General features: G+C 39.7%; 2 protein-coding genes across 8 annotated transcripts; both read right to left on the reverse strand.

Moving 5' to 3' along the window:
* Positions 1–1,539: 1,539 nt before the first annotated feature.
* gcna (germ cell nuclear acidic peptidase) lies at positions 1,540–6,864 on the reverse strand. Of its 3 annotated transcripts, none has more exons than XM_006781593.3 (13): positions 6,740–6,864; positions 6,285–6,388; positions 5,423–5,480; positions 5,179–5,251; positions 4,997–5,049; positions 4,842–4,908; positions 4,676–4,746; positions 3,751–4,167; positions 3,497–3,647; positions 3,254–3,398; positions 2,587–2,722; positions 2,213–2,417; positions 1,540–2,103 (listed from the first exon to the last, which is right to left on the reverse strand). In XM_006781593.3, the coding sequence occupies exons 2-13, from the start codon at positions 6,372–6,374 to the stop codon at positions 1,872–1,874; spliced, it is 1,698 nt and encodes a 565-aa protein (XP_006781656.2). In that variant the 5' UTR covers positions 6,375–6,388; positions 6,740–6,864; the 3' UTR covers positions 1,540–1,871. The 3 variants fall into 3 exon arrangements, with proteins under 3 accessions (XP_006781656.2, XP_006781654.2, XP_006781655.2); XM_006781591.3 differs by having other exon boundaries at positions 5,369–5,480; positions 6,740–6,863; XM_006781592.3 differs by having other exon boundaries at positions 5,369–5,480; positions 6,715–6,863.
* A 1,526-nt stretch (positions 6,865–8,390) lies between these two features.
* ogt.1 (O-linked N-acetylglucosamine (GlcNAc) transferase, tandem duplicate 1) lies at positions 8,391–21,547 on the reverse strand. Of its 5 annotated transcripts, none has more exons than XM_006781589.2 (22): positions 21,377–21,547; positions 19,877–20,027; positions 18,937–19,180; positions 18,758–18,826; positions 15,306–15,422; positions 15,136–15,215; positions 14,629–14,824; positions 14,396–14,536; positions 14,199–14,299; positions 13,618–13,771; positions 13,271–13,372; positions 12,945–13,124; positions 12,495–12,653; positions 12,289–12,378; positions 12,025–12,150; positions 11,742–11,912; positions 11,522–11,638; positions 11,233–11,403; positions 10,845–10,997; positions 10,468–10,720; positions 9,246–9,369; positions 8,391–9,145 (listed from the first exon to the last, which is right to left on the reverse strand). In XM_006781589.2, the coding sequence occupies exons 1-22, from the start codon at positions 21,411–21,413 to the stop codon at positions 8,965–8,967; spliced, it is 3,117 nt and encodes a 1,038-aa protein (XP_006781652.1). In that variant the 5' UTR covers positions 21,414–21,547; the 3' UTR covers positions 8,391–8,964. The 5 variants fall into 5 exon arrangements, with proteins under 5 accessions (XP_006781652.1, XP_006781651.1, XP_006781650.1 ...); XM_006781588.2 differs by having other exon boundaries at positions 9,246–9,381; XM_006781587.2 differs by having other exon boundaries at positions 19,877–20,057.
* Positions 21,548–22,362: the final 815 nt, after the last annotated feature.

Genomic DNA, 22,362 nt, shown 5'->3' on the forward strand with positions numbered 1-22,362 from the left:
GAGGAACACTGAGCATTGTGTTCAGGCTGTAGCTAGCGCACATGCTGACCATCTTAATGATAGATGGTAGATGGTGGAGTTGATCTGTTCTTGGGCCTCTAGCACTGTCACATGGCAGGCAACATCCATGATATAAAGCTTCCACTGATGTTTAGCTCCTACAGGAAAACACATTTGGTTAGTTTAGGGCAAAGAATCCAGTGGTAAGTCTCCAGTGAGAGACTGTTGTTCATCGGAATATTCCAAGTATGCAAACTAAATATCATAGGAGAGCTTATGAGACCACAAACACAGACGAGGTCCAGTTCAGAGTCACAGGTTTAGCAGAGGTGAAGCGTAGAGGACAGCTGGCAGCTGCACCCATTCATGTCAGTAACCACTTGTCACAAAGAGCAGTCTTTCCATGCGTGACTCTGCATAATTTTGAGCACTGAAGAATTTTAAATGATAAGTCATCTAAAGAAATCATCCTGTGCATAGTTGAAGGTAAAAATAAACTTTACAAATGAAAATCAGATTTGCTGATCTGCCTTTTCCCCCGCACAATTTCAACATTATGAGTAAACTAATGCAGGTATGAAAATCAGACCTAGGTTGTTGTCTCATACTTTTACATCCCTGCCTGGTAGCCTGTGGATCTTTTTCCTTTCTTGCTTTTTGCCTGCTGTTGCCTCTGATTTTTTGTCTTCCAGCTGTTATTATCCACTTTGAATTTGTTATTTAATTTGTTTGTAAGGTGTCCTTGAGTATTTTCAAAGGTTCCTATTAAAAATCTTTATTAACTGTAGGGGTGGGTTTAAAAACTTGATTTTCCAATTCAAATCAATTTTAGCTTGAATAACGTGATATCGATTCATTAAATCCTGAATTGATTTTTAAATATAAATGTACCCAGCCCTACACACAGAGTACTTTCAAATAACAGCAACATCCACACTGTCTGCACAGCTGACAAATTGTTGCGATAGCAAGAGGGAGAAGTTGGTGAGCGTCAGAGGGTGTCCGGCGCTAGGCCCAAAGCAGTAGTTGACTACAAAAAGTGATAGAGCAAGGCTCAAAATCCTTTTTTGTCATATTTATTATAGTTAATATTTCATGTTTATAGTACCTTATGTTATCCATATTTTAACCTTTATGTGTCACTTTTCTATATGTTGACAACACACACACACACACACTACACAATGTAAATTTATTACAGAGAAAATGTGACATTTCAAGCACCAAGACCCTGCGTTTTTGTTGTTTTTAAACCAGAGACCTCCAACTCATTTTACAACACAAGCAAATACGAAAAAAAAGTAGAATTTCAACACTGTCTCACTTTCTCTATATGAAAAAGAAATCCTGCTGTAGTAAATGAAAGAAATTACTCTTTAAGCTTGAACTGTAAGAATAAAATGTGTAAAATAAAAAAATATGGAAATCTAAATCTATGTTTGACACCCCTGATTTAAACTGTTTCATTGTTATAATGTGAGATGACATCTGATAATCCAAACTGCCAGAAATCATTATAAGTGAATAAATAAAACCCCATTAAAGAATTAAACTTTATTTGAAGACTTGAAGGTGCAAAACAAACAAACAAACAAACAAATTGCACCAGCACAGCATTAAAAGGCTCATATCAGACATTTACCATGGCACTGTCACTTATTAAGTATGACTTTGTTTGATGCTATCATCTACACAAGCACACAATCAGAAACATTTACTTTCTATTCATTCAGTTTTTCCAGTTACAGCAACTCTAATGATCAACAGACAAACAGAAAAAAAACCCCATTGAGAATCATAGCTGCTCAATAATGTAAGACTATCTGACTGAGATATTTCATAGGCTGCCTGCGTAAAGGACACATACTGGCTCAGCTTTGACTCAGTTTAGTCTTCGAGGCAAAGTCTGCACTAAGTTTCCGCATCACCTCTGCATGACTCTGTCCTGCTAGCTCCTGTCGTACACTCGAGTAATTTTCCTTGACAAAGTTGGCAAAAGGCGTGGGAGCACGTGGCTTAGAAGGCGTCAACAAGACAAGCTGACCAGTGCAGAGGGCGCACACAAATCTCTGCGTGTCCAGTGACTTGGAATGACGGCCGATCCTATATGGAATAACAGTAAAAGAGACATTAATCAGGCTGAAATGAGCTCAAACACTCTGGAAAGACACAATGACTCATAAAATGGAGTAAGTGGTTTTGGTTTGCATACGTGTTCTTGCAGCGAGTGCACTGGTACTGGAATTTGTACTTGATGTCATAGCTGTGGCAGCGCGTGACCATCGGCAGCTCCGGATGTGCCAGTGTTGCTTTGCGAGCATAGAGCTTCCAGAAGTTTCCATGCCCGTCCCTTACACTGTTAATCAGCCATGTTGCAGCATGACACATTTCATGTATCAGTGTGTCCCTGAGACGATCTAGCAGGGAAGTACAAAGACAATGTTGTCATACAAGACGAGGTACCTCGTATATATGCGCACGCACATATTCAGGAACAACAGAGCACAGTAAGAGGTTCTAAAGCTCCACAAGGTCGCAGCTTCCCTGACAAGCAAATAATTCTAGGGGACCTTAGTAAGCCATTACCTGCAGAGTCACAGACTTTCTCTGACAGTTCTATGCGGGCGTAGCGGTTTCCTCCACCCTTTTCCTGCCCTGTAACGCAGTAGCCAGCTGTTTTACGCATCTTCTTATTCCAGGTCACTGACATATTTGCAGGGAGCTAAAAAGAAAGAAAGTTAGAAATAGATGAAAACAAAGACTCACCCTGTTAGCAAAGACATTAAACAATGCAATGTATAAATATTTTGTTCTTTACACAGAGCGTTTCATCATATTTAATTTACAATAATAATAATAATATAAAAAGAATACTGGAGTTTTAAATTGTACATCAATATTGAAAGAACTGCATGGGAGATTCAGGCCTTTGCTCACAGTTCATATCTTCATTCTTGAAACTCATTAGTGAGCATTTTATCATTTAGCACAACAGCTATCCTACACAAAACAACCAGAGAGTTTTGCAGCTTCAATATGTCACCCATCCTTGACTTGTTTATGTCTAACAACATAACGCACGATATATTACAGATGGTGGTTCTACTATGGCTGTCAATGGACTTTAGGCAACCAGTGAAAGCAAGGGGTATTTCACAAAGTCTGGAGATTTTCTTTTACGTCACGTGCATCAAATTAAATATTCCTCAGCTTCAAATGGAAAACAGTCTAGTAAACAATGACTCTTCATTACCTTACTCTCAAACACTGTGGTGTTGTACAGGTGGTAGAGTTTACTTGTGAGTGCCTCTTTGTTATGCTTAAAGCTGCCCACAAAGCTGGAGCTGGGATTTGTGAGCGACTGCAGGAAGCAGCCTGGGGTTTTACACAGCACAATCCTAGAGGGAAAGAACAGAGCAAAATGAAGACAAATGTTCGTGTATAAAAGGAAAAGGCTCACTATCTGGTGTCCAATTAGTGCATCCACTAGACGCACTTGCTGGTTGGACCGTGTCTCGGCTCGCTCTGACTGACGGCGGGCTTCAAGATCGATGATTTTCCAGGTGTCTTCACACCTAATAATTTAGAGCCTGGTGTTTGGGATACAGGAGGAACTGAGACTGTCCCAGCAGGCTCCTTGTTGCTCTCTAAATTTAATTGGAAAAAGGAGAGCAAGAGATATGAGCATGACAAAAAAACAAAACAAAAGACTGTCAGATTCAAACATTCAGAATTAAGCAGTTACCGTACCTTTGCTGTTGTTCGGTAGGAATGAATTCCCTATGAAATTGTTTTTCTTTTTCAGTCTCTCCAGCAGGGATGTGAACTCCTCCTCAGAACTGCTTGAATTATCCAGCTTGGAAGGCACTGAAAAAGTGCGCTTGGGAGAGATCACTAATGATTTAGCTTCGTTTGAAGGACGACACAAAGGAGACAGAGCAGGAGGAGAGGGGAGTGACGGCGAAGTTTCATCGTCATTGCACAGAGGAGGAGTATTCTCACTGGTCTTTGAAAGTGACTTGGGCCTCGTGTGACGGGTTCTCCAAGTGCTCTTCAGCACAATATTGTCATCATCCTCATCGTCGCTGACAAAGACAGGTGAATTAAACAGAGACAGGGGTCGCCTTGTTTGAGGCTGGGATGTTGGAGTATTGGTCTTCTTAGGAACTACAAAAAAATTTGAGACAAAAAAAATTAATTAACAGACTTTTACATATGCATCTGACACGTATTTAAAAAAGCAGCAACAGGGAAATTAGAAAAAACAAGACGCCTGATACATCAACAAAAGCTTTGTATACAACCAGAAAATAATTTGCAAAGTGAAGAACAACCCTCTCCCGGTTTGTAAGCCACACAGCAAGTGAACACTTTGTCACGTAGGCATAAACAACTGGGTGTGACTGACTGATAATCTAGGCCGTAGATCAGTCAGGTGCAACTTCCCCAGATGAGATTTTAGCTCATTTTCCCATTAATGAATTAAATCAATATCACTGTTATATTAGAAGCAACACAACAGGTTGCCTTGCTGATGCAACTCCAAAGGGATTTGTTTCTCCTCCCGGGATCAAATGGTAGGTAAATGTGAAGGCTATGTCATTTATTGTTGCATGTGACATCTCCCGACATTATTTGGGATCATGCTGGAAGTGAGGAACAACAGCAAAATTACCTTTGAAAGATGATTTTGGCTCAACAAAGTCATCATCTGATGAGTAGTCGTCAACTATAAAATTATGGAGGCTGTGAAATTAACCCAGGGGAAAAATGTTTAGCAGTAAATAACATTTACTTCTGACGGGAAATAAAAGTGGAGGATAAAAATTCATCGGACTCACCTGTCCTCACTGCCACTTTTAGATGTCTTCTTGGGTTTGGTATTGGGAGTTTTTGCCCGCTGAAGAACTTCAATGAGCAAAGATAAAATATCCAAAAATTGTATTGGTGGGATATATAGACAAAATCTAACCAGAAGAACGACATTAGCACTTACATGTTTCAAAAGCGGTATTGTCATCATCTGAGCTCACCACCACAATGTTTGAACTGAAAATAATAAAAGTGCTTTTAAATACTTTAGTTATATCATAATATAGTCATTAGTGTGAAAGTATAAATCAGATAGAAAATCTAGATCAGAAAAAGACAAAATGCTTCATGAAAACATTTTCATACCTGCCTGTCTTTGCAGGACTGCGTGGCTTGTGTGAAGAGGCTTTAGCTTGGGGTGTGGCTTTTTCCATAAGAACTAAGGCATTAAAGGGTAATAGGAAAAAAATTAAATCCATACATGAAACCAAAGTCACACCTTTAAGCATTGTACATTAATAAAATTTTTTTTTTTAAAAAAAGCCCAAACACTTACACCTGTCAAATTCATCGTCACTCGATTCGCTCAAAGCAGAGTTTCTCCACTTACTTGCTGATCCATGACCACTTGTGCCAGCATGACGACTCTTACCAATTTTACTCATCAACTGCAAACAGAAGCAACAACAATAATTATGTTTATTTATTTATTCATTTTCAATCATTTACTTCATGGTGATACCATCACTTTTAAACGCAAATCAACAAAGTCAACCTCTGCCATAGCGGGTCTCCAAAAAAATAAATAAATAAAATCTGTATATTTAACAAAATTATTTTCTTAGACATTAATAAAGTGCTACCTGAGTACCAACATTTTGACATTAGACTATCAATTGATATTTTTCTTTTTGTGTTGGTTACCATATTTGCTCAAGCCAGCATAAAAGTTGAATGAAAATAGCATTTTTGTAACTAAGAATGTTTCTAGAGGCTTCAATTGACATTGTGAAATACAACTGTACTCCATTCAAAAATCATTTTTTATTACAAATATTTATTTAAGCAACCAGCCATCACACAGTTTTGATGCACCTGCCCCAAATTACAAATCGTGATGCCATGACATTTATTATGGCAGATAGACCATTGAAATTTGACCAAATTCATTGAAGTTTGAGTTTGTCTTTAATAGTTTTGAGATATTCATGCTGAAACAATTCCTCAGATGTAAAAGTGCGGAAAAAATATTGTGGACCTAGGTTGACGGACTATTTAAAAAATGTATCTCTTAAAAGGTATCTGATATATGAAGCTAAACGGGAGACGATCGATCATCTCTCCTCTGCCTCAAACGCTGTACTTGAGAGCTATTCTCTGTTCCAACAACCCAGGCTAATAGTGCCAGTGTGTTTACCAGTTTTTAATGAAGTTCACGATAATTTAGGGGTTTAAAAAAGTATGCAGCAAACCTTCTTTTCCGTTTCCTCCAGTCCTCCCTCATCCATCCACCCCATTCTTTTAGCCACTTTGTGAAAAGACTTGGACGTAGCATCGTTCATAGTTTCCTTCAAGTCTGCAATAGCACACAATAGCACGAGCCATTTAAAGTTTGCTCCAGCGCTAACATCAAGCTGGTTTTTCATAACATCATAAAACCACAGAGTGCTGCTAATTGATAATTATTACCAAACATTTTTCATTTAACCAATTATTTTTTCTGGTTGGAACAAAATATATCTTTATGGTTGAGGCGTTACAGCCTTTAGCTGAGCAGCGTTAGCGTTACCGTTAGCAACGGGGTCTCTAGCGTTAATCAACTAACATTAACAAGAGCTAGCTGGTTCCTTTTCCCCCATTAGCACAAACTGAATTACCGACTTATAAAACAAACAAACTAACCCGACAATATTTGTTATTTCATTACCAATTACGCTTCTCTTATAAGAGAAGAAGAGTGGCTGAGAGAATAGGGAAGCAACTACGAAGTTAAATTCAAATCTTGTGCTCCATTGCACCGGAAGTTGTCACCGTGATATTGGACCAATCGTAGCGCGTTCGGAGTGGCATTGAACCATCTTGTCCACGCCTACGTTTGCAGGAAAATAATCACGTAGACAAATTCCACAGGAAGATAAAGTTCAATTTAGTTTTTAATGCAATTCTAGTTTTAATAGAAAAAATAATCTGTCAAATTGATGTTTAAATTACTGTGGTAGAAATGAATTACAGCAACCCGTTATACGTCACCCAAACCAACTAGTCACACTGTCTAACTAAACTTGTCATGGCTAACTAAACTTTTAAATTAGCCGTTTAAACTACTCTATGTGCACATTTGTTATATCTCATCTTACCAGATAATATAAAAGTCTTCTATTACCGGTATCACTTGGTTGGCTGTCATGCATCAGTCTGACAAGGAATCACCATGGCTTCTAGTAGCTCCAGACGTACCAACCATGCATTTATATATTGAATATTTTTATTATCTATGATTTATGACCGTCTTATTGGACAGCCACCTGTCCTACAGTCAGTCTGTGAATTCATCATTATGTATTTTAGATTAGAATGTTGGTCAACTATGACTCAGAATTTTAACATTCACTCCACAGATCATGCACAAGTATGCAGATTATATAACTACTGACACAAGTTAGCAAAGCAAAGATGAATGGCATTTAAAGGAGATCCATACTTGAACTCCAATGATAATGAGAAAAAGCATTGGTAACTTATATTAAGTGCATGTAACATAAATATCCAGAGGAAATTGTTAAATTGTTCCCACTATTGTTCAAATAAAAACATGGGGGGGGGGAAATTGTCAGCCATTTGGTTTTTAAAAACTGAATTTCTTCTTCCACCTGGTTTTGGGACTGGTATACTTGTGAATGCAGGACTCTTTTTTTTTTTAACACTTCCATAAACGCCAATATTGCTTGAAGATTTCGGCACAGGAAATTAGTTTTCATTTTGTCAGCCAACTCCAATGGACCCAGAAAGGCAAAGCTGAATACAAGTACATAACTCTGCCAAGGTTAACAAGGTGCTGTGAGCTGCTGACCAAAACACTTATGAGGATTTAAGAAACAAAGGGGTAGGGTTTCAGTTTTTCACCGGCTTTACCGTCGAGTACAAAACACCATACAAAGTGATTGCCATCTCAATATTTATTATATATAGTGACTCGTGGCATCATTGACAGCATACAGGTAAACAGACAAAAAAAAAAAAAAAAAAACACGAAAATTTGCTTAGAAATACTTACCAGCTTGCTTCAGGTTTGTGTGATTTAAAAAAAAAAAAAAAAAAAAGTATAAGGTATGTAATCTAAAATTACATTTAGGTCTTCCCCGCTGACTTAACAGGAGTTGCTTTATCTAGATTTGTCCAGTCTTATGAACAAGTTGAGAACTGATAATAGTCCCGATAATAAATAGTCCTTGTAATAAACAGTCCTTGCTTAATGAAGTTGGCATTCGGAAGTTTTGTCATGTTTTCAGAAACTTAGAACACCTACTTCAGCAGGTATGTGAGAGGAGCTTAAAAAACAAACTAAAGAGGAGTTGCAATTTATATTTTATAATTTTTTTATAATTGCATGTTAAAGCTGATGAAACATGTCAGGTACAATTTCCATGGTGCAACAATGTCATTTTTAAAAACACACAACACTCTTAATCCATTTATAAATAGATCAACAAGTAATGACGGCTGGAAATTCTCTCCACAAGCTGCACTTAGTCCCATATGCACAATGACAGAAGAAAGTAAATCCATCGATCCAAGTACCAAAAAGGAAAAAAAGAAAAGGGAAGCCAGGCATTCACAATCCTTTCATGCTCACCATATACCTATACTGTGTTTTAGGACAAGAGTCTCAGAAGAGTTGCCTGAATGTCTCAGGATCAATCTGGCTCAGTAGATGCAGATGTGAGAGGCAACGATCAGTGTAAATGGGTGATAAATGTGAACATGTGTAGGCTCCTTGAAAACAAGAGTCCCATTAATAGCAAAGGAGAGTGATACAGACAAAAGTTCAACAAGAAGGGGCTGGAGTGGAAACGGACCATTCAAACTATGGTGCTGATGGGGGTTTAAAATGGCTGGGGGAAAGGGGAAAATAATTCTGCATGCTTCCACAGTTCAAGCATTTTCACTAGCCTCTACTGCCTGGTGTTTGACCAAGTGATCTGGCTTGTTGCCATTACTGTGGTGCTCCCACATCTGCAGATAGAGCCTCTCCAGGTCCATTGTGTACTGCTTGGTGTTGAAAAGAGGGCTGCAAATTCTCTGCTTCCAAACACGCGCTCGGACCATCTTCAGGCTATAGGAGGAGGGCAAGTAATCAGAGTTGGCAGGTGACAAAGGATGTTTAAAGAAAAAAAAAAAAAAAAAAGAAGTGTTTAGGATAAACATCTACTTACTATTCCATGTCGGAGCCCAGTTTGACTGCTATGTCCTCATAGTCCTGGCGGCTTTGAGCTATTAGATCAGGGCAGCCCAGACAGTTGAGTTGGGAGGCAGCCACACGGGATGCAAGAGTCTCACCTACAGTGGTGTCAATATTTTAAAAGAAAACAGGTTTCAATTAACATTCTTCTCATGCTCATTTTTTAAAATCTGTTAATTCTTCAACTTGTGTTATGGCAACAATTGGTAGTAGGGCTGCCACGATTAGTCGACTATTCACGATTACGTCAACTATCAAAATCGTCGACGCGTCGTTTGAAGCTTTGTAAGATCACAAAAGACGCAGGAATAAGTAGTAGAATTTAAGAGTGTAATAACGGACTGAAACAGAAGATGGCAGCAATGTATGTACAAGGAAAACCCCGAAGAAGAAGTAGCTCTGTACCAGAATTCATAGCGCAGCCCAGCTCAGTTTCCAACAATGGCGGCAGCTAGTTAGTTTTAATATTACTCTTTTTATTCTTTCTGGGTCACAAAATAAACGTTTAACATATTTTCAGGCGAGAATGTAACTGTGTAAACCTCAAATATCTGCTCAGTTTATCAAGACACCACATATTTTGAAAAGCGCTCCGATGTCTGTTAACCACTAGCTCAATAGCTAGCCAGGGGCAAAGCTCACTAGAGCCCGTGAGAACCCCGGACTCCGGGCAAATCGTTTTCAAACCCACCGCCGTCTTTCGCTACTCAGGTTAAACATATATAAGTCACTTAGATAACTTAAAAATGTTATTGTTTGGCCTTTTTTAGTATTTTATTTGTTCCTGAGTAAATCAGTTTGGCTGAGATTAAAGTTATAGTTTTTACACAGCTGAACAAACGTCAAGCAGACAGCTGATTATCAGAAGTGTGAGATGCTCGAGAATATACTCCGGTGTCCCGTTATATTTTAGATAGCAAGGAGTTTATTAAACTTCACCAAAACAATCTGCAAATTTCATTAAAATTTAATAAACTATCATCTTGTCTATTTTTAGTTAGCACATACCTTAAACACTTAAAGCTGTAAGCTAATGATAGTTATATAAGAGCAGATGCATGCTGGTGCAATAACCTGTACGTTTTACGTCCAAATGGATGCATGATCTGATTAGTCGACTAATCGCAAAAATAATCGGTGACTAGTCGACTATCAAAATAATCGTAGCCAAGCCTATTCCTGAAAACTCTGCTCACCAGGCATAGTGACCATGGGTGTTCCAGCCCAGAGAACATCCATGCCTGTGGTATGACCGTTGCACAGAGGAGTGTCTAGGCACACATCAGCAAGCTGGCCCCTTCTCACATGCTCCTCCTTGGGGGCCACAGGAGAGAAAATGATCCGAGAGCCTGGCAGACCCATGTTCTGAGCATACTGCTGGATGTTGGGCTCGCCAACTGCAGGGAAGCGAAGAAGCCACAATACGCTGTTGGGCACGCGCTTTAGGATCTGCAACAAGACAAAATGTTAAGAGATTATTTATTTTTACACACACACACACACACACACACACACTTTTTTAAACGCCCTTAAACAGAATTTCTTAGTTAAAGGAACTCCAGTCCAAACTTACATTGACCCACATCTGGAGAGTAGGTGGATCAATCTTGTAGAGCTGGTTGAAGTTGCAGTAGACAATAGAGTCCTCTGGGAGACCATACTGAGAACGGGTTGTTACAACAATCGTGCGTGGCACCTCCTCCCCAGTCGCAGCTTTGTTACTGATCTAAACATGAGGAATGAAAATATTGCTGTTCATGGAGTGGCCTTAACGCTTACATTTGTTTTAAAGTGTTTTGTTTTAAAGTCCCTCCTAAATAAGGGGAACATTGCCTAAAATACTTCTGTAAAAAGCAGCAGCATGTGACAATATATGGGAAAGTGACCAGGGTGTCCAGACAGTTAGTGTGTTTACATGAAGCAAAAGTGGCCAAGTGTGGACATCTAAAAGTGACTCTTACCTGTGTGGTGGCTAGGCCATTGCTGACAGTGAAGCCATTGATTGTGACCTGGATTTGGCCTTGATTGATCATGTTGATGATTGCTTCAGCTGCTGTGTTCATGGGAATTACAGGCATGGACAGGGCTCCATTTGTGTCACCAGTAGATTCCTGGTTGTTGTCACACTTCATCTGGTCGATTTAAAAAAAAAAAAAGAAGAAGAAGAAGAAATTTTCATCAACAATCAGAATTATTGTTTCAGATTAAACGTCTGTTTTAATAAAGTTTCTGGTATTTTTCCTTACTCACCTTTATCACTTTGACATCGGGCAGACTGTCCAAGAAGGCCTTCAGATCAATACCATTAAGAACGATGCGGTTGTCAAAGATGTGCCCGTTAGACTTGAAATCAATCACTGCCTTTTTCTGTTGGTCAAAAATAAATAAAGTTACAACAACAGTGAGTAAAATTTTAGGAAAACGCAACAGCTCACAGAATCAATCTGCAGCATTGTAAGGCTGGACAAACCTTGAGGTGAGGGAACATGTTGGCATGGTCTCCAATGAAGAAGGTATTGGGCATGTAGGCAAGTTTCTCCGAGTACTGCTCAGCCACTTCCGTAGGCGATGTCTCCTTGTCTGTGATGATGTAGTCCATGAAGGGAGCTCCGCTGGTTCCAGGGTAACCTAGCCACATAGCCTATTGAATAGGTATAAATTGTTAGCTGTGCGTTTTCACGGTCAGTATATTGCACATGCTTATAAATATAGCTATCCCCTGGACAGGCTAACAATTTACATGTAAGGCTTACCTGAATAGGGGCAGGGCGGAGGGCGAAGAGCTCATTTCTTGCTCCCTTGGTGTATCCATTCATATTCACTAGAATGTTGATTCCATCCTGGTGAATACGATCAGCTGCCTTGCCATTGCAAGGTATCTGGAGACAAAAGTTACAGTTTATGTAAATGGCTAGAGTTCCTGACATTGCATCTGACAGCACAATGGTTGAAATGCTCAAGGTTGATGTGTTATAAATAGAAAGATACTGTTGAGGAAACAACATGTTACGAGTTACCTGTGAGAGGTCTGTGAAATGATGAGCTTCAGCAACCACTTTCACACGGAAATTGGTACTATCATCAGGGCTGAGTGCGTAGCAAAACACCTTTAGAGTAAGGAAAACAAAATGAAGACTTTAGTCAACCCTGTGTCAATACATTGCAGAGTGTAATAAGCACCATTTTTTTAAAACCATAAAAACCAATTCTGAGTTGAAATTACCTCAAATTTTTCAGGATTGTGCATTCCAGGAATGGACTGCATCAGGTGGGAGGTTGGATGGTTGCCAAAGTCAGAGCTTACATATCCAACGCGCAGACGTCCACCGCTAGCTTTCAGATCCTTAGGATGCTCGTAAGCCGGTTTGTGCAGTGCATTAATCTGTGGAGTAAGTAATGTTAGAAGAACACGTGTACAGTAGGACAGTAAAGTCTACATGGCAGATGTTTGACTGACAACAAAAATTTGTTTGTCCAAAAATCATTTCTTACCCCCAATACCTTCATCACTCCAAGCGACCCACTCACCACCAGCTTCTCTACTTCTTTATACCCAGAACCTTGCCCACCCGCCTTACCTTCCCCATACCCTGCAGGCACTTCCATCACCAGCCACCTTCCACCCTCCCAAAATATATATTAAAGGTTTACTTGCTTTGATCATTTTGTCTACCTTGTCCAGGCAAAGGTTTCCGTGGCGCTCAGCAATGGCCTTGCGGAAGCTGTGAGAGAGCGGATACAGCATGCTGTGGTGTGGGTGCACTGAGGGCAAGCGGTTCTTCTCCAGTTGGTCTGCCACAATGCTCACAAGCTTTTTCATCCGCTCATCATAATCTGTCCAGTCACACACAATCTGAAAAAGTGGGGGGCAAAAACAACAAAAAAATAAATTAATAAATTAAAAAAAAAAAAGTAGTCAGAAAATTTGTTTTGATAACAGCAGAAGTGAAAAATAAATAAAAAATAGAAAAGAAATGCAATATAACAGCAGATGAACACCTGTAGGCAGTGTGCCAAGTTGCAGTAAGCATCAGGGAAGTCAGGCTTCAGTTTCAAGGCTGTGCGATAAGATGCAATAGCCTCTGGGATGTTTCCAGAATCCTAAAAATAAAATACAAACAACATAAAAATGAAAACTCCAAAAGGCATACTCAACTAACAAACGGGTGCCAACTCAAGTATCCATTGCTCAATTTTTAATTAGGTTTGTGTGAAAATACATCTTTAAATGTACCAATTTAATGTGAGAAGCAACCTGGAGGTGGATAATCTAATAGTGAAGTGCTATATCTATCTATGTCATCTAGAGAGAGCATATGAAGAGTAAAATTAAGAAATATTCCTACCTTATGGATTGAGGCTAAATTGCTGTGAGCATCAGCAAAGGCGGGGTTGATCTGGATGGCACGGGTGTAACACTGCAGAGCTCCCTGAACATCTTGCATTTCTTTTAGTGTATTCCCCATGTTTGAGTAGGCATCAGCAAATGTGGGGCTGATTCTAAAATTCAAACAGACCACATAACAAAATTACTCAGCTGTCAGGTCTTTTTACACAAAAGTAAATAATCATACGAGTGTCACAGGAGAGAAATTAACGGATTTAATTTTTCACTCATATCTGGCAACAGTCAGGTGGCTTCACAGTATACTTACTGCTCTATTTTCATGTACAAACTTTAAGTTATTTAGCAGCAGTTATTAAGATAGCAGCTTTTTCGCTAAATGTTGCCAACAGGACTTTTAGGAATGCTACAAATCAAACATCCATTTAAAGTTAGTAGATCAGTAACATGTCTGAACTAAGACAGCTATTCTCACTTTAGAAAAGTTACTGGAGTGATTAAACATGAGCCCAAAGAAGAAAAAGAGCTCATTTCAGGCATAAACTCAAAGTCCACAGTTGTCTCCAGCATTCATTTACAAACCTGATTGCCTCTTTGTAGTGCATGAGGGCTTCCTGCAGTTTTCCCTGCTGCTGCAACACACTGGCCAAGTTAGAGTGAGCTGCTGCAAACTCTGGGAACACCTGATGAATAAAGTTTGAATAAGTATCATCACATGATAATTTTTACTGTAAAAGTGAATATTTCAAATCTGTTTATCTTGACAATGTTAAACCCACCTCTAAGGCTTTTCTGTAGAGCTGAACTGCTTCCTCGATGTAGCCCTGCTCACGCTTGATATTTGCCAAGTTGTTAAGGGAGTCGGCATGAGTTGGACACAAACGCAAAGCTGTGTTGTAGCACTCTTCGGCTTCAGACACCTGTTAGGGAAAATAGAACTCAGTCAGTAAAAACTCAGCAAGTGTTTAACGACATCAGAGGTACTCAAGATTCGAGACAAAAAACACATTACATTTCCTTTCTCCTTTAGAGCGTTTGCCAAATTGCAGTAGGCATCAGGAAAGTGGGGCTGCAATTCAATAGCACGGCGGTAGGTGTCAATAGCCAGGTCAATGAGGCCCTGCTCATAGTAGACACAGGCCAGATTTCCATGGACAACAGCATGATTGGGGCTCAGACTCAGGGCTCTCAGGTATCCAGCCACAGCTCTGGAAGATGTGAATGAAAGTTATGAATATTCTGCAAACATTTAAAATGAAATGATGTATGCTACAACCTAAAAACAAAAAACCCACAAGCAGATGCATTACTGCTGTGACAGCAGTAAGCACAGCAAATCTGCCCTGCCCAGTCAATGGAATAAAAACAAGAAAACAAAACAAAAGCAAAAAAACAGTTCTATGAACAGCAAAGACAAGGATGTGCTGAAATTAACATTGTCTGACTTAATTAAACGAGGTATCGAGGAATGTGGTAGGGTGGTGCATTGACAGAAAAATCTGTCATGATTTAGACTCACCTGTCAAAGATGCGGGCCTCCTTCAAAACATTGCCTAAATTGATATATGCATCAAGGAAATTTGGATCCAGTGTCACTGCCTAAAAACCAAAGAGAAAGACTATATTTTATACTGTTAAGGTGTCTCATAATATAGTTTGATTAATGTTACAAAAAACTATGCAACTGACCTTTTCAAAATGGTGTATAGCCAGCCATATTTCTCCCTGGGCATTGAACACACAGCCCAAGTTGCTCCAAGCCACGGCAAAGTTGGGCTGAGTCTCAATGGCTTTCAGGTAACAAGCCTTCAATGGGTTTAAAATAACCACAGGAAAGGAGAAGAGGTAGAATGGGAGAGGTATAGTGCATAGAAGGGGGAAAAGGGTTTGATATAAAAAAAAAAAAGGAAAAAAAAAAAAAAAGAGAAAGATTGAGAATAAAAGCAAAAGAGAAAACAAAAAGCAAGAGAAAGCAAAATTAGTGACCATTCTCCATGATGGCAAAAAGTGAGTCTACAGCATGGGCTCGCCTGCGCACAATTCTGCCGCGCAAAGCTGCAATGCTTTTTCCTACGCTGCGCGGATCCGACCGACACCCACACATAGGCCCTCATCCTCCAGTTATGACCACATCCTTACCAAATGTAGTGGTTGCTAGAGCCAGTAAAATCTGCTGTCTGCCCACCCTAATAACAACAATCAGTTAAAATTTAAAGTAACAACAAACAAACTGCATGAAATCTCTATTTGATGTTAGCAAGGTATCTCACAACCTGGGATGCTGGGCAGTATGTGCAGGTGAAAGTCCCTGTAATGCATGCGCAAGAAACGCGAGCGCGCTGCATGGGTCACCGCTGGCACCACGCCTGTGCACCATATTATGCTCTTTGCATGACCTTGCGCCTGGCAAGGTTCTTATTGCGCCGCTACGCTTGCTGAATGGCCACGTGAAACAGCTGCAGACCAACAACCCCTGACTGAACACTTGCAACACCAGACTGGCACACACTCGGCACCCACAAAATGGCTCTGAATACAGAGATTAGGCAGTGGTTAAATGCTAAGACAATTACACTGCCATTTGTCACAAAACGTTGTCTTTGGTTTTGTCATAAGCCAATTACACTTGAAATTTAGGGGCACTTGGCAACCAGGCTGGTTGCAAGAGGGGGGAGGTCCACAACTAACAGGCCAAAGGGAATGAAGGGTATGGGGGAGCCGCACGCTTGCGCTTTCCGCCTTTTTGGTTGCTTGGAAGATATCGCTGCGCAGCCCCTGCGTTACTGCAGACTCACAGCGCACTATCTGCATGATCATCAGAACGCTGCAACTCCAAATAAAGAAGGGAAATCAAAACAAAACAGGAAAAAAATAACCAAAATGTAAGAGTTAGAGGGTTCTTACTTGTTTTTCATGATTAATGCTTCCAAAACCAAGTTGTTGTTTGTTTGTTTTTTTTTTTACATAATATAAAATTGGGTAATTAGTATAGCATATTTTAAGAAATGCTTACTGTAATGCTCTTCTTACTATTATTATTATTACTACTATTATTATTTTTTTAATTTTTACTTTTTTCTTTTGCTCTTCAAAAGGAAGCCACAAGACAGAGGAGCTCAAGCATGAAGTAAGGTGGTTTTTCTTTTGTTGGCAGTTACAAACCCGTTACCATATTTTTGGACTTTGTCAGAGTGGTGGTCGCAGCTGGCTGGAAGAAGAGGAGAGGACTGAGGCTGCCCCCTAGTGTTCCTTTCCGCCAGGCACCTACGCAGGAATAGTGTCACCCACCTGAAACCTTCTAAATAACAATATCAGTTGTGGAAAAACCAAAAGAGACAAAATCAGAAAACAAGATCGTTAGTAAAAGTTCTCAAACAATACATTCTTTTTTTAAATATGGAAATAAAAATAAATAAAAAAGCACTTTTGTCCAAATAACAAACAAAAACTATAATACTAGCCTTAGTTTTCATTCATGCAAATGAATGTTTCATTTCAAAGAAAACAAAAGGAATGCTTTAGGGGTAACTGGGAGGGAAGAAAGGCTTTGATCTGTGCAGTACCACGGAAGGTCAAGCTTCCAGTTAATTCCCAATTCAGTTTTTACAATCACAGAACAGGAGGGCAGTTACTGGCTTGATCTTGCCCAAATGAACTGATCCCATTTCTTTGGGAATAATATTACATATTTGAAGAAAAAGGGAAGAAGTATTAATCATGGCTTTTCTTTTCTTTTTTTGCATTTTCATGAAATATTTATAGAACTTTGATTTCTTTATCCTGGCCTGCTTTCTTGAGTCCTGGCCAATGGAGAAAAGTCTGTGGTTTAATTATTTGTATCTAGAAGCCTCCACAGCTCTGAAATAAAGAGGTCATCGCTGTTGCGCGTGCTTCTGTCTTTCTAACCCAGCATCTGACGCAGGCGGTGGAGTACAGATGGTAAGCTGTCTGCCTGACACCATTTGTGCCACTTTAAGGCATGTGAGAATGACTGCTCTTAAATCCATATGTTCAGTTAACAATTCAAAAGCAGTGGATATCTGAAGAGATAACCAGCTGGATAAAATCCATCAAGTGGATCCAAAAATTGATGTATGTGCGGAAAAGCACTGTTGGGAATGTGCTCAAGCACTGATTAAATCAAACTGAAGGGTCAGGAAGACAGCTTTGAGCGCGCCCACTCCACCAATCCTCAGCAAGCGCGCGGGGGGCGGAGCGACAGAGCTGGGGAGCTTGTGACTCCCTGATGCTCCTCCCCACTCCTTTACCCCCCTCTAGCACGAAATAAGATGGCCTGTAACCAGCAAGACAACTCCATATCACAAATTTAACCCAATTCAGGTAACCCCCCCAAGAACATAGACACATTTAAAAGTGACAAATTGAAGTGTAGCACCCCCAAACTGACAGCAAACTGAGAAGAACCTGTCATAAGGGCACTTGAAAGAAAAACAATACAGGAGTATAGCAGTTAGGTTAGAAACCATCTTATCTTTTGCACTGCAAAGATAAACTAACTTTTCATCAGTTCATAATTTCTTCAAAGACCGAGCCAGCGTTTTTCCTCCAAAGTCAACTTTATGGAAATGCATGGGCCGAGGTTAGTTCAGCGTTGTGAATTTTGAAACTCCAGCCTTTCTTCCTGAAAGGGAAAGGGACTGATCTCCGATAAGAGGTCTGTGTAAAGCAAAGGACATTGGGACTAAAAGTGATATAGGGTAGAGACGAATGTAATGTGTACACTAAAAAAAATAAATAAATGTAAGCTGTCTAAAAAAGAAAAAAAAAAAACAAAAAACAGTATGTGTATTACTTCAAATTCAGAAAACCTGATTTCCACATATGGGTGTTAACCCATTCCAGTACTTCAAAAAGGTTTAAAATAAGGGGATAAGAAGCTCACTGCAACTCTGGGAAAAAAAAGCAGATGCTTCCATTTTCTGTCCTTCACATAAGTGGGTTGAATAGTAAGACTGCTTTAAAAATGTCAAAAAGGAGAAAAGAAAAACATCTATGGTCTTAGTGAGTGACACTAAAAACAAAATTGATGGACAAGGAGGAAAAAAGAAAGAAAGAAAAAAAGATCTACAACAAAAATACAAACACCACATCTAAATATACGCCAACGCGCTGTAACATACCTTGGCCTCTTCCAAACGCCCGAGGGCTTTAAGCAAATTCCCCAAGTCACTGCGCACACAATATAGATCCTGTGGAGATAAAAAATAAATAAATAAAGAATTCAATAAACAGCCGATTTGTTCTAACTAAATATAGGGCATTGACACATACAATTTAGAAAAAATATAAATTAACTCACTGGGTTGTATTGTAATGCGGAGACATAAGCCTGCACGGCTCCCTCCATATCTCCTGCGGCCACCAGAGCTGCAGCCAAGTTGATGTACCCGTCGATAAAATCTGGCTTGAGTCTCAGAGCATGGCGATAATGCTCTATTGCCTCCTGCAGCTGCCCACGCTCCTTGTACACATTCCCCAGGTTGGAGTAGGCCTCAGCCAACATTGGGTTCTGCTTGATGGCCAAGGTACTGAAATGAGCAGACCTGCAAGGAAAGATTATGCACAAACGGTTACACTCCAGAGCTGACACAGTTAGTTCAAACTGCTGTGTAGAAACAACAGCAAGGCCCAAGATGTTAAAGAACAGAAAATTAGTTTAAGATGCATTGTCAAATATGATGAAAATCCCAAATATCAAGACACATTAACATGAGCCACAGCACCTGAGCAAAACTTTTTGATTCAAATGTCTACTATGCAAACCAATTCTCATGCAGGCAGTACAGCCCAAAATAAGTTATGATGAAAATACTGCAAAGAAGATCACCATGTTCAATTTGATCCTGTGAGCTGTCATGGAACATTTTTACTAACCAACAGTTTTTGGGGTCAACAACAAAAGCATACAAGTTTAGCATTTATATTATGGTTAAATACCAAATTCAACAGCATTACAAGGCTGTAATGATACTGGCATTGTCCACATTTAAGGATTTGAAATGAGTGAAAAAGCATTTAGATCATGTTACTTGAAAGACCCAAGCACCTGAAAAGAAAGGTTACACTCCAACCACCAGAAATGCACAAAACCCAAGTTAAACCACATAACAGGATTTGCACAAGACAGCCCAGCTGCTCCACAGGACTCCCCAGTGTGTGCACTCAAAGCCAAGAAGACCCATTTTCCTCTGCTACTGCTCACATGCCCAGTGTGCTTTTCCACCCCCCCAACACCTCACCTGTCGAGTCTTCGGCACTGGAAGTGGATGGAGGACAGGAGCAACAGCACGCCTGTGTTATCAGGCTCCTGCCTCCACAGCTGCATGCAGTGGCGCTCAGCTGCCTCAAAATCCCCTGACTGATACTCCCGGTGCGCCAGCTCGGCCAACCCTTGGAAGGAAAGCATACGTTTTGTTGGTTCTGGAGCACCAACATAAGCCAAGGAGGGGGAAAACGACACGTTAGAGGTGATGGAAAAAATTAAAATCAGACAAATGATAACAGAATTTTTTTTTAAAGAGGAAAAAAAGAAATGCTTTAATTTAAGAAGAGTGACTAACACAATTTGAACTCAACATAAAAGGGGGGGGACTCATGATACACATTTGGGGATTTTACATTTTATTGTGTTGGTAGGAGTCACAATAAAGTCTAACAAATAAAAAAAATGGAGGAAAAATAATGTGTGTGATGGGAAAACAGGCAAGCAGATGGATGAAACAGGTGTGAAAGGTTCTGGCAAAAAAAGTCCATAACACATTTTGGATGTTTAGTAATTTCACATATCAAATATGTACTTTTTTGGAAACACCAGATTACTTTATTGTAACTTATTCTAATACAATTTCTATTTTTTTGGCCTTTTGTAATATATATGGTATTATAACTACCACTGAAGTGATAGTGAACACATCAAAACGCTCTGCTCCAACAAAACAAAATAGTTATTCAAAGGTGGGGCTGAGAAAACAAAGCCACATCATATAGTTAAACCTTTATTGCAGGGCTAATAATGCAGTAGATCCGGTTTACTCAAGCGTTCATGACACTTACGTAACATTACTTGTGGAAAGAGTATAGCTTAATTTGCTTAAACCACCAGTCAATGCGCGAAAATACCGGGTTTCAGAACATTCTGGTATCAGTATCGCTGATAACCTTTGGGATAAATGCTACCATTAGCCTAAAGGCTATCTGTGCTAAGCGTTGAGGCATGCGGGGCCAACTTCAGTAGCAAGGCCCCCCGATAATAAATTTCAAAGACATCTTCAAGCCCCTTTGTGCTGACTTAGCTTTCACAGCGACCCTTAAACATGAAATGAATCAATGAAACAAAAATGGTGTACCCCGAGCAAACCGCTAAAGCACCTTCGTGGAATGCTGATTCGTCTGGGTTAAATTGTGACTAGCAGACAATTTGCGGCTACTTCGACGCAAACCTGTGCTAAAAGCTAAATTACGCTAACGTTAGCTTTAGGGCTTTTATTGTCGCGATGCGAGGTAGAAATTTGAGCCCGCGTTGCTATTACTAACATGTTCTTCCACGTTGGACAAAAGACAAATTTAATAAAAACATGGTTAAAATAGTTTACCGATTTTCTTTTTTTTTTTTTTTTTAAGTCTACTTGTTAGATACTAGCTCGATCGCATCTAAGGGGGAAAAGCCTACACAAGGACACCGTCTTTGAAGCTTGCCTTGTTGCCTTCTGTGTAGAATTACTTGCATAAAAACAGCAAACCTGTGCTGTCGGCCACGTTTCCCACTGAGCTCGCCATCTCCTCGGTCTTCGAGTTTTGCACGGTGGTCGTCAATGTGTCCTCTAGCAGATAACAATCTCAGAGAAAAAAAATGCGACAAGCAGCAAACACGTTGCCCCAATAGCTATGCAGAGTTAGCTAAACTAATGTCCTAAAGCGACAAATGTAGATCTCGCAGTGGTTAGTATCAGCTGGCTAATACCCAATCAATTGTCTTGCCGTTAAGAGCTCGTTTTTAAGCTAACATGTTACGTGCTGTTTGTTTAATGGCTCTTGCTAGCTTCCCCTTCCCAACAAAGCAGCAGTGGATCATAAAATGGCGAGATGGGTGGAACTCGTTTTTGAGATAAACTAGATCCGTTCACCGCCGTTACCGAGACACGTGTGTAAAACTGTAATAAATATCGCACTTAGCGATATAAAAATATTTCAGAAGATTTGTGATTACATTTTTCTCCCTTTATCGCGTGTTATTTCTTTGTTTACTAAAGTTTAAAAAACACATTAGGAACGATGCTGCGCGGAAGAACACATTGGTGCAGTGAGACGGAGTGCAAATGGAAAAAGCCAGCAGAGAACCGGTTGTAAGATTCACGAGGCAGATAGTCTGTGGATTGTAACGTGTTCCCACAGCCACACGAGAATAATGTGAGACACTGACATTATATAACAGTGGGTGGATTCTGTTTAAGTTATGCAATGCACAGCTGGAGATCTACGCGGCTCTGCTATGCAGATAAAACAGGCGCAAAAAGTGGTAGTGATGTTAACTAATATAGAATTCAAGAACTAGTTGTCACAGATCATTCAGGTCATCAAGCAAAGCTTAATATTAAACACAGATTAATGAGATAAATTATGATTTATTTTAGTAAATAAATCCCAATTTGTGAAAAAGTAATTGCCCTCGAACCTGTTTTTAATCCAGACTTTGACTAAGCCACTAAAATATCTTTATTTTGCTTCT

Source organism: Neolamprologus brichardi, chromosome 2 (genome assembly GCF_056152115.1).
Source record: "Neolamprologus brichardi isolate AB-2024 chromosome 2, ASM5615211v1, whole genome shotgun sequence".
In the NCBI taxonomy this organism is placed as follows: domain Eukaryota; kingdom Metazoa; phylum Chordata; class Actinopteri; order Cichliformes; family Cichlidae; genus Neolamprologus; species Neolamprologus brichardi.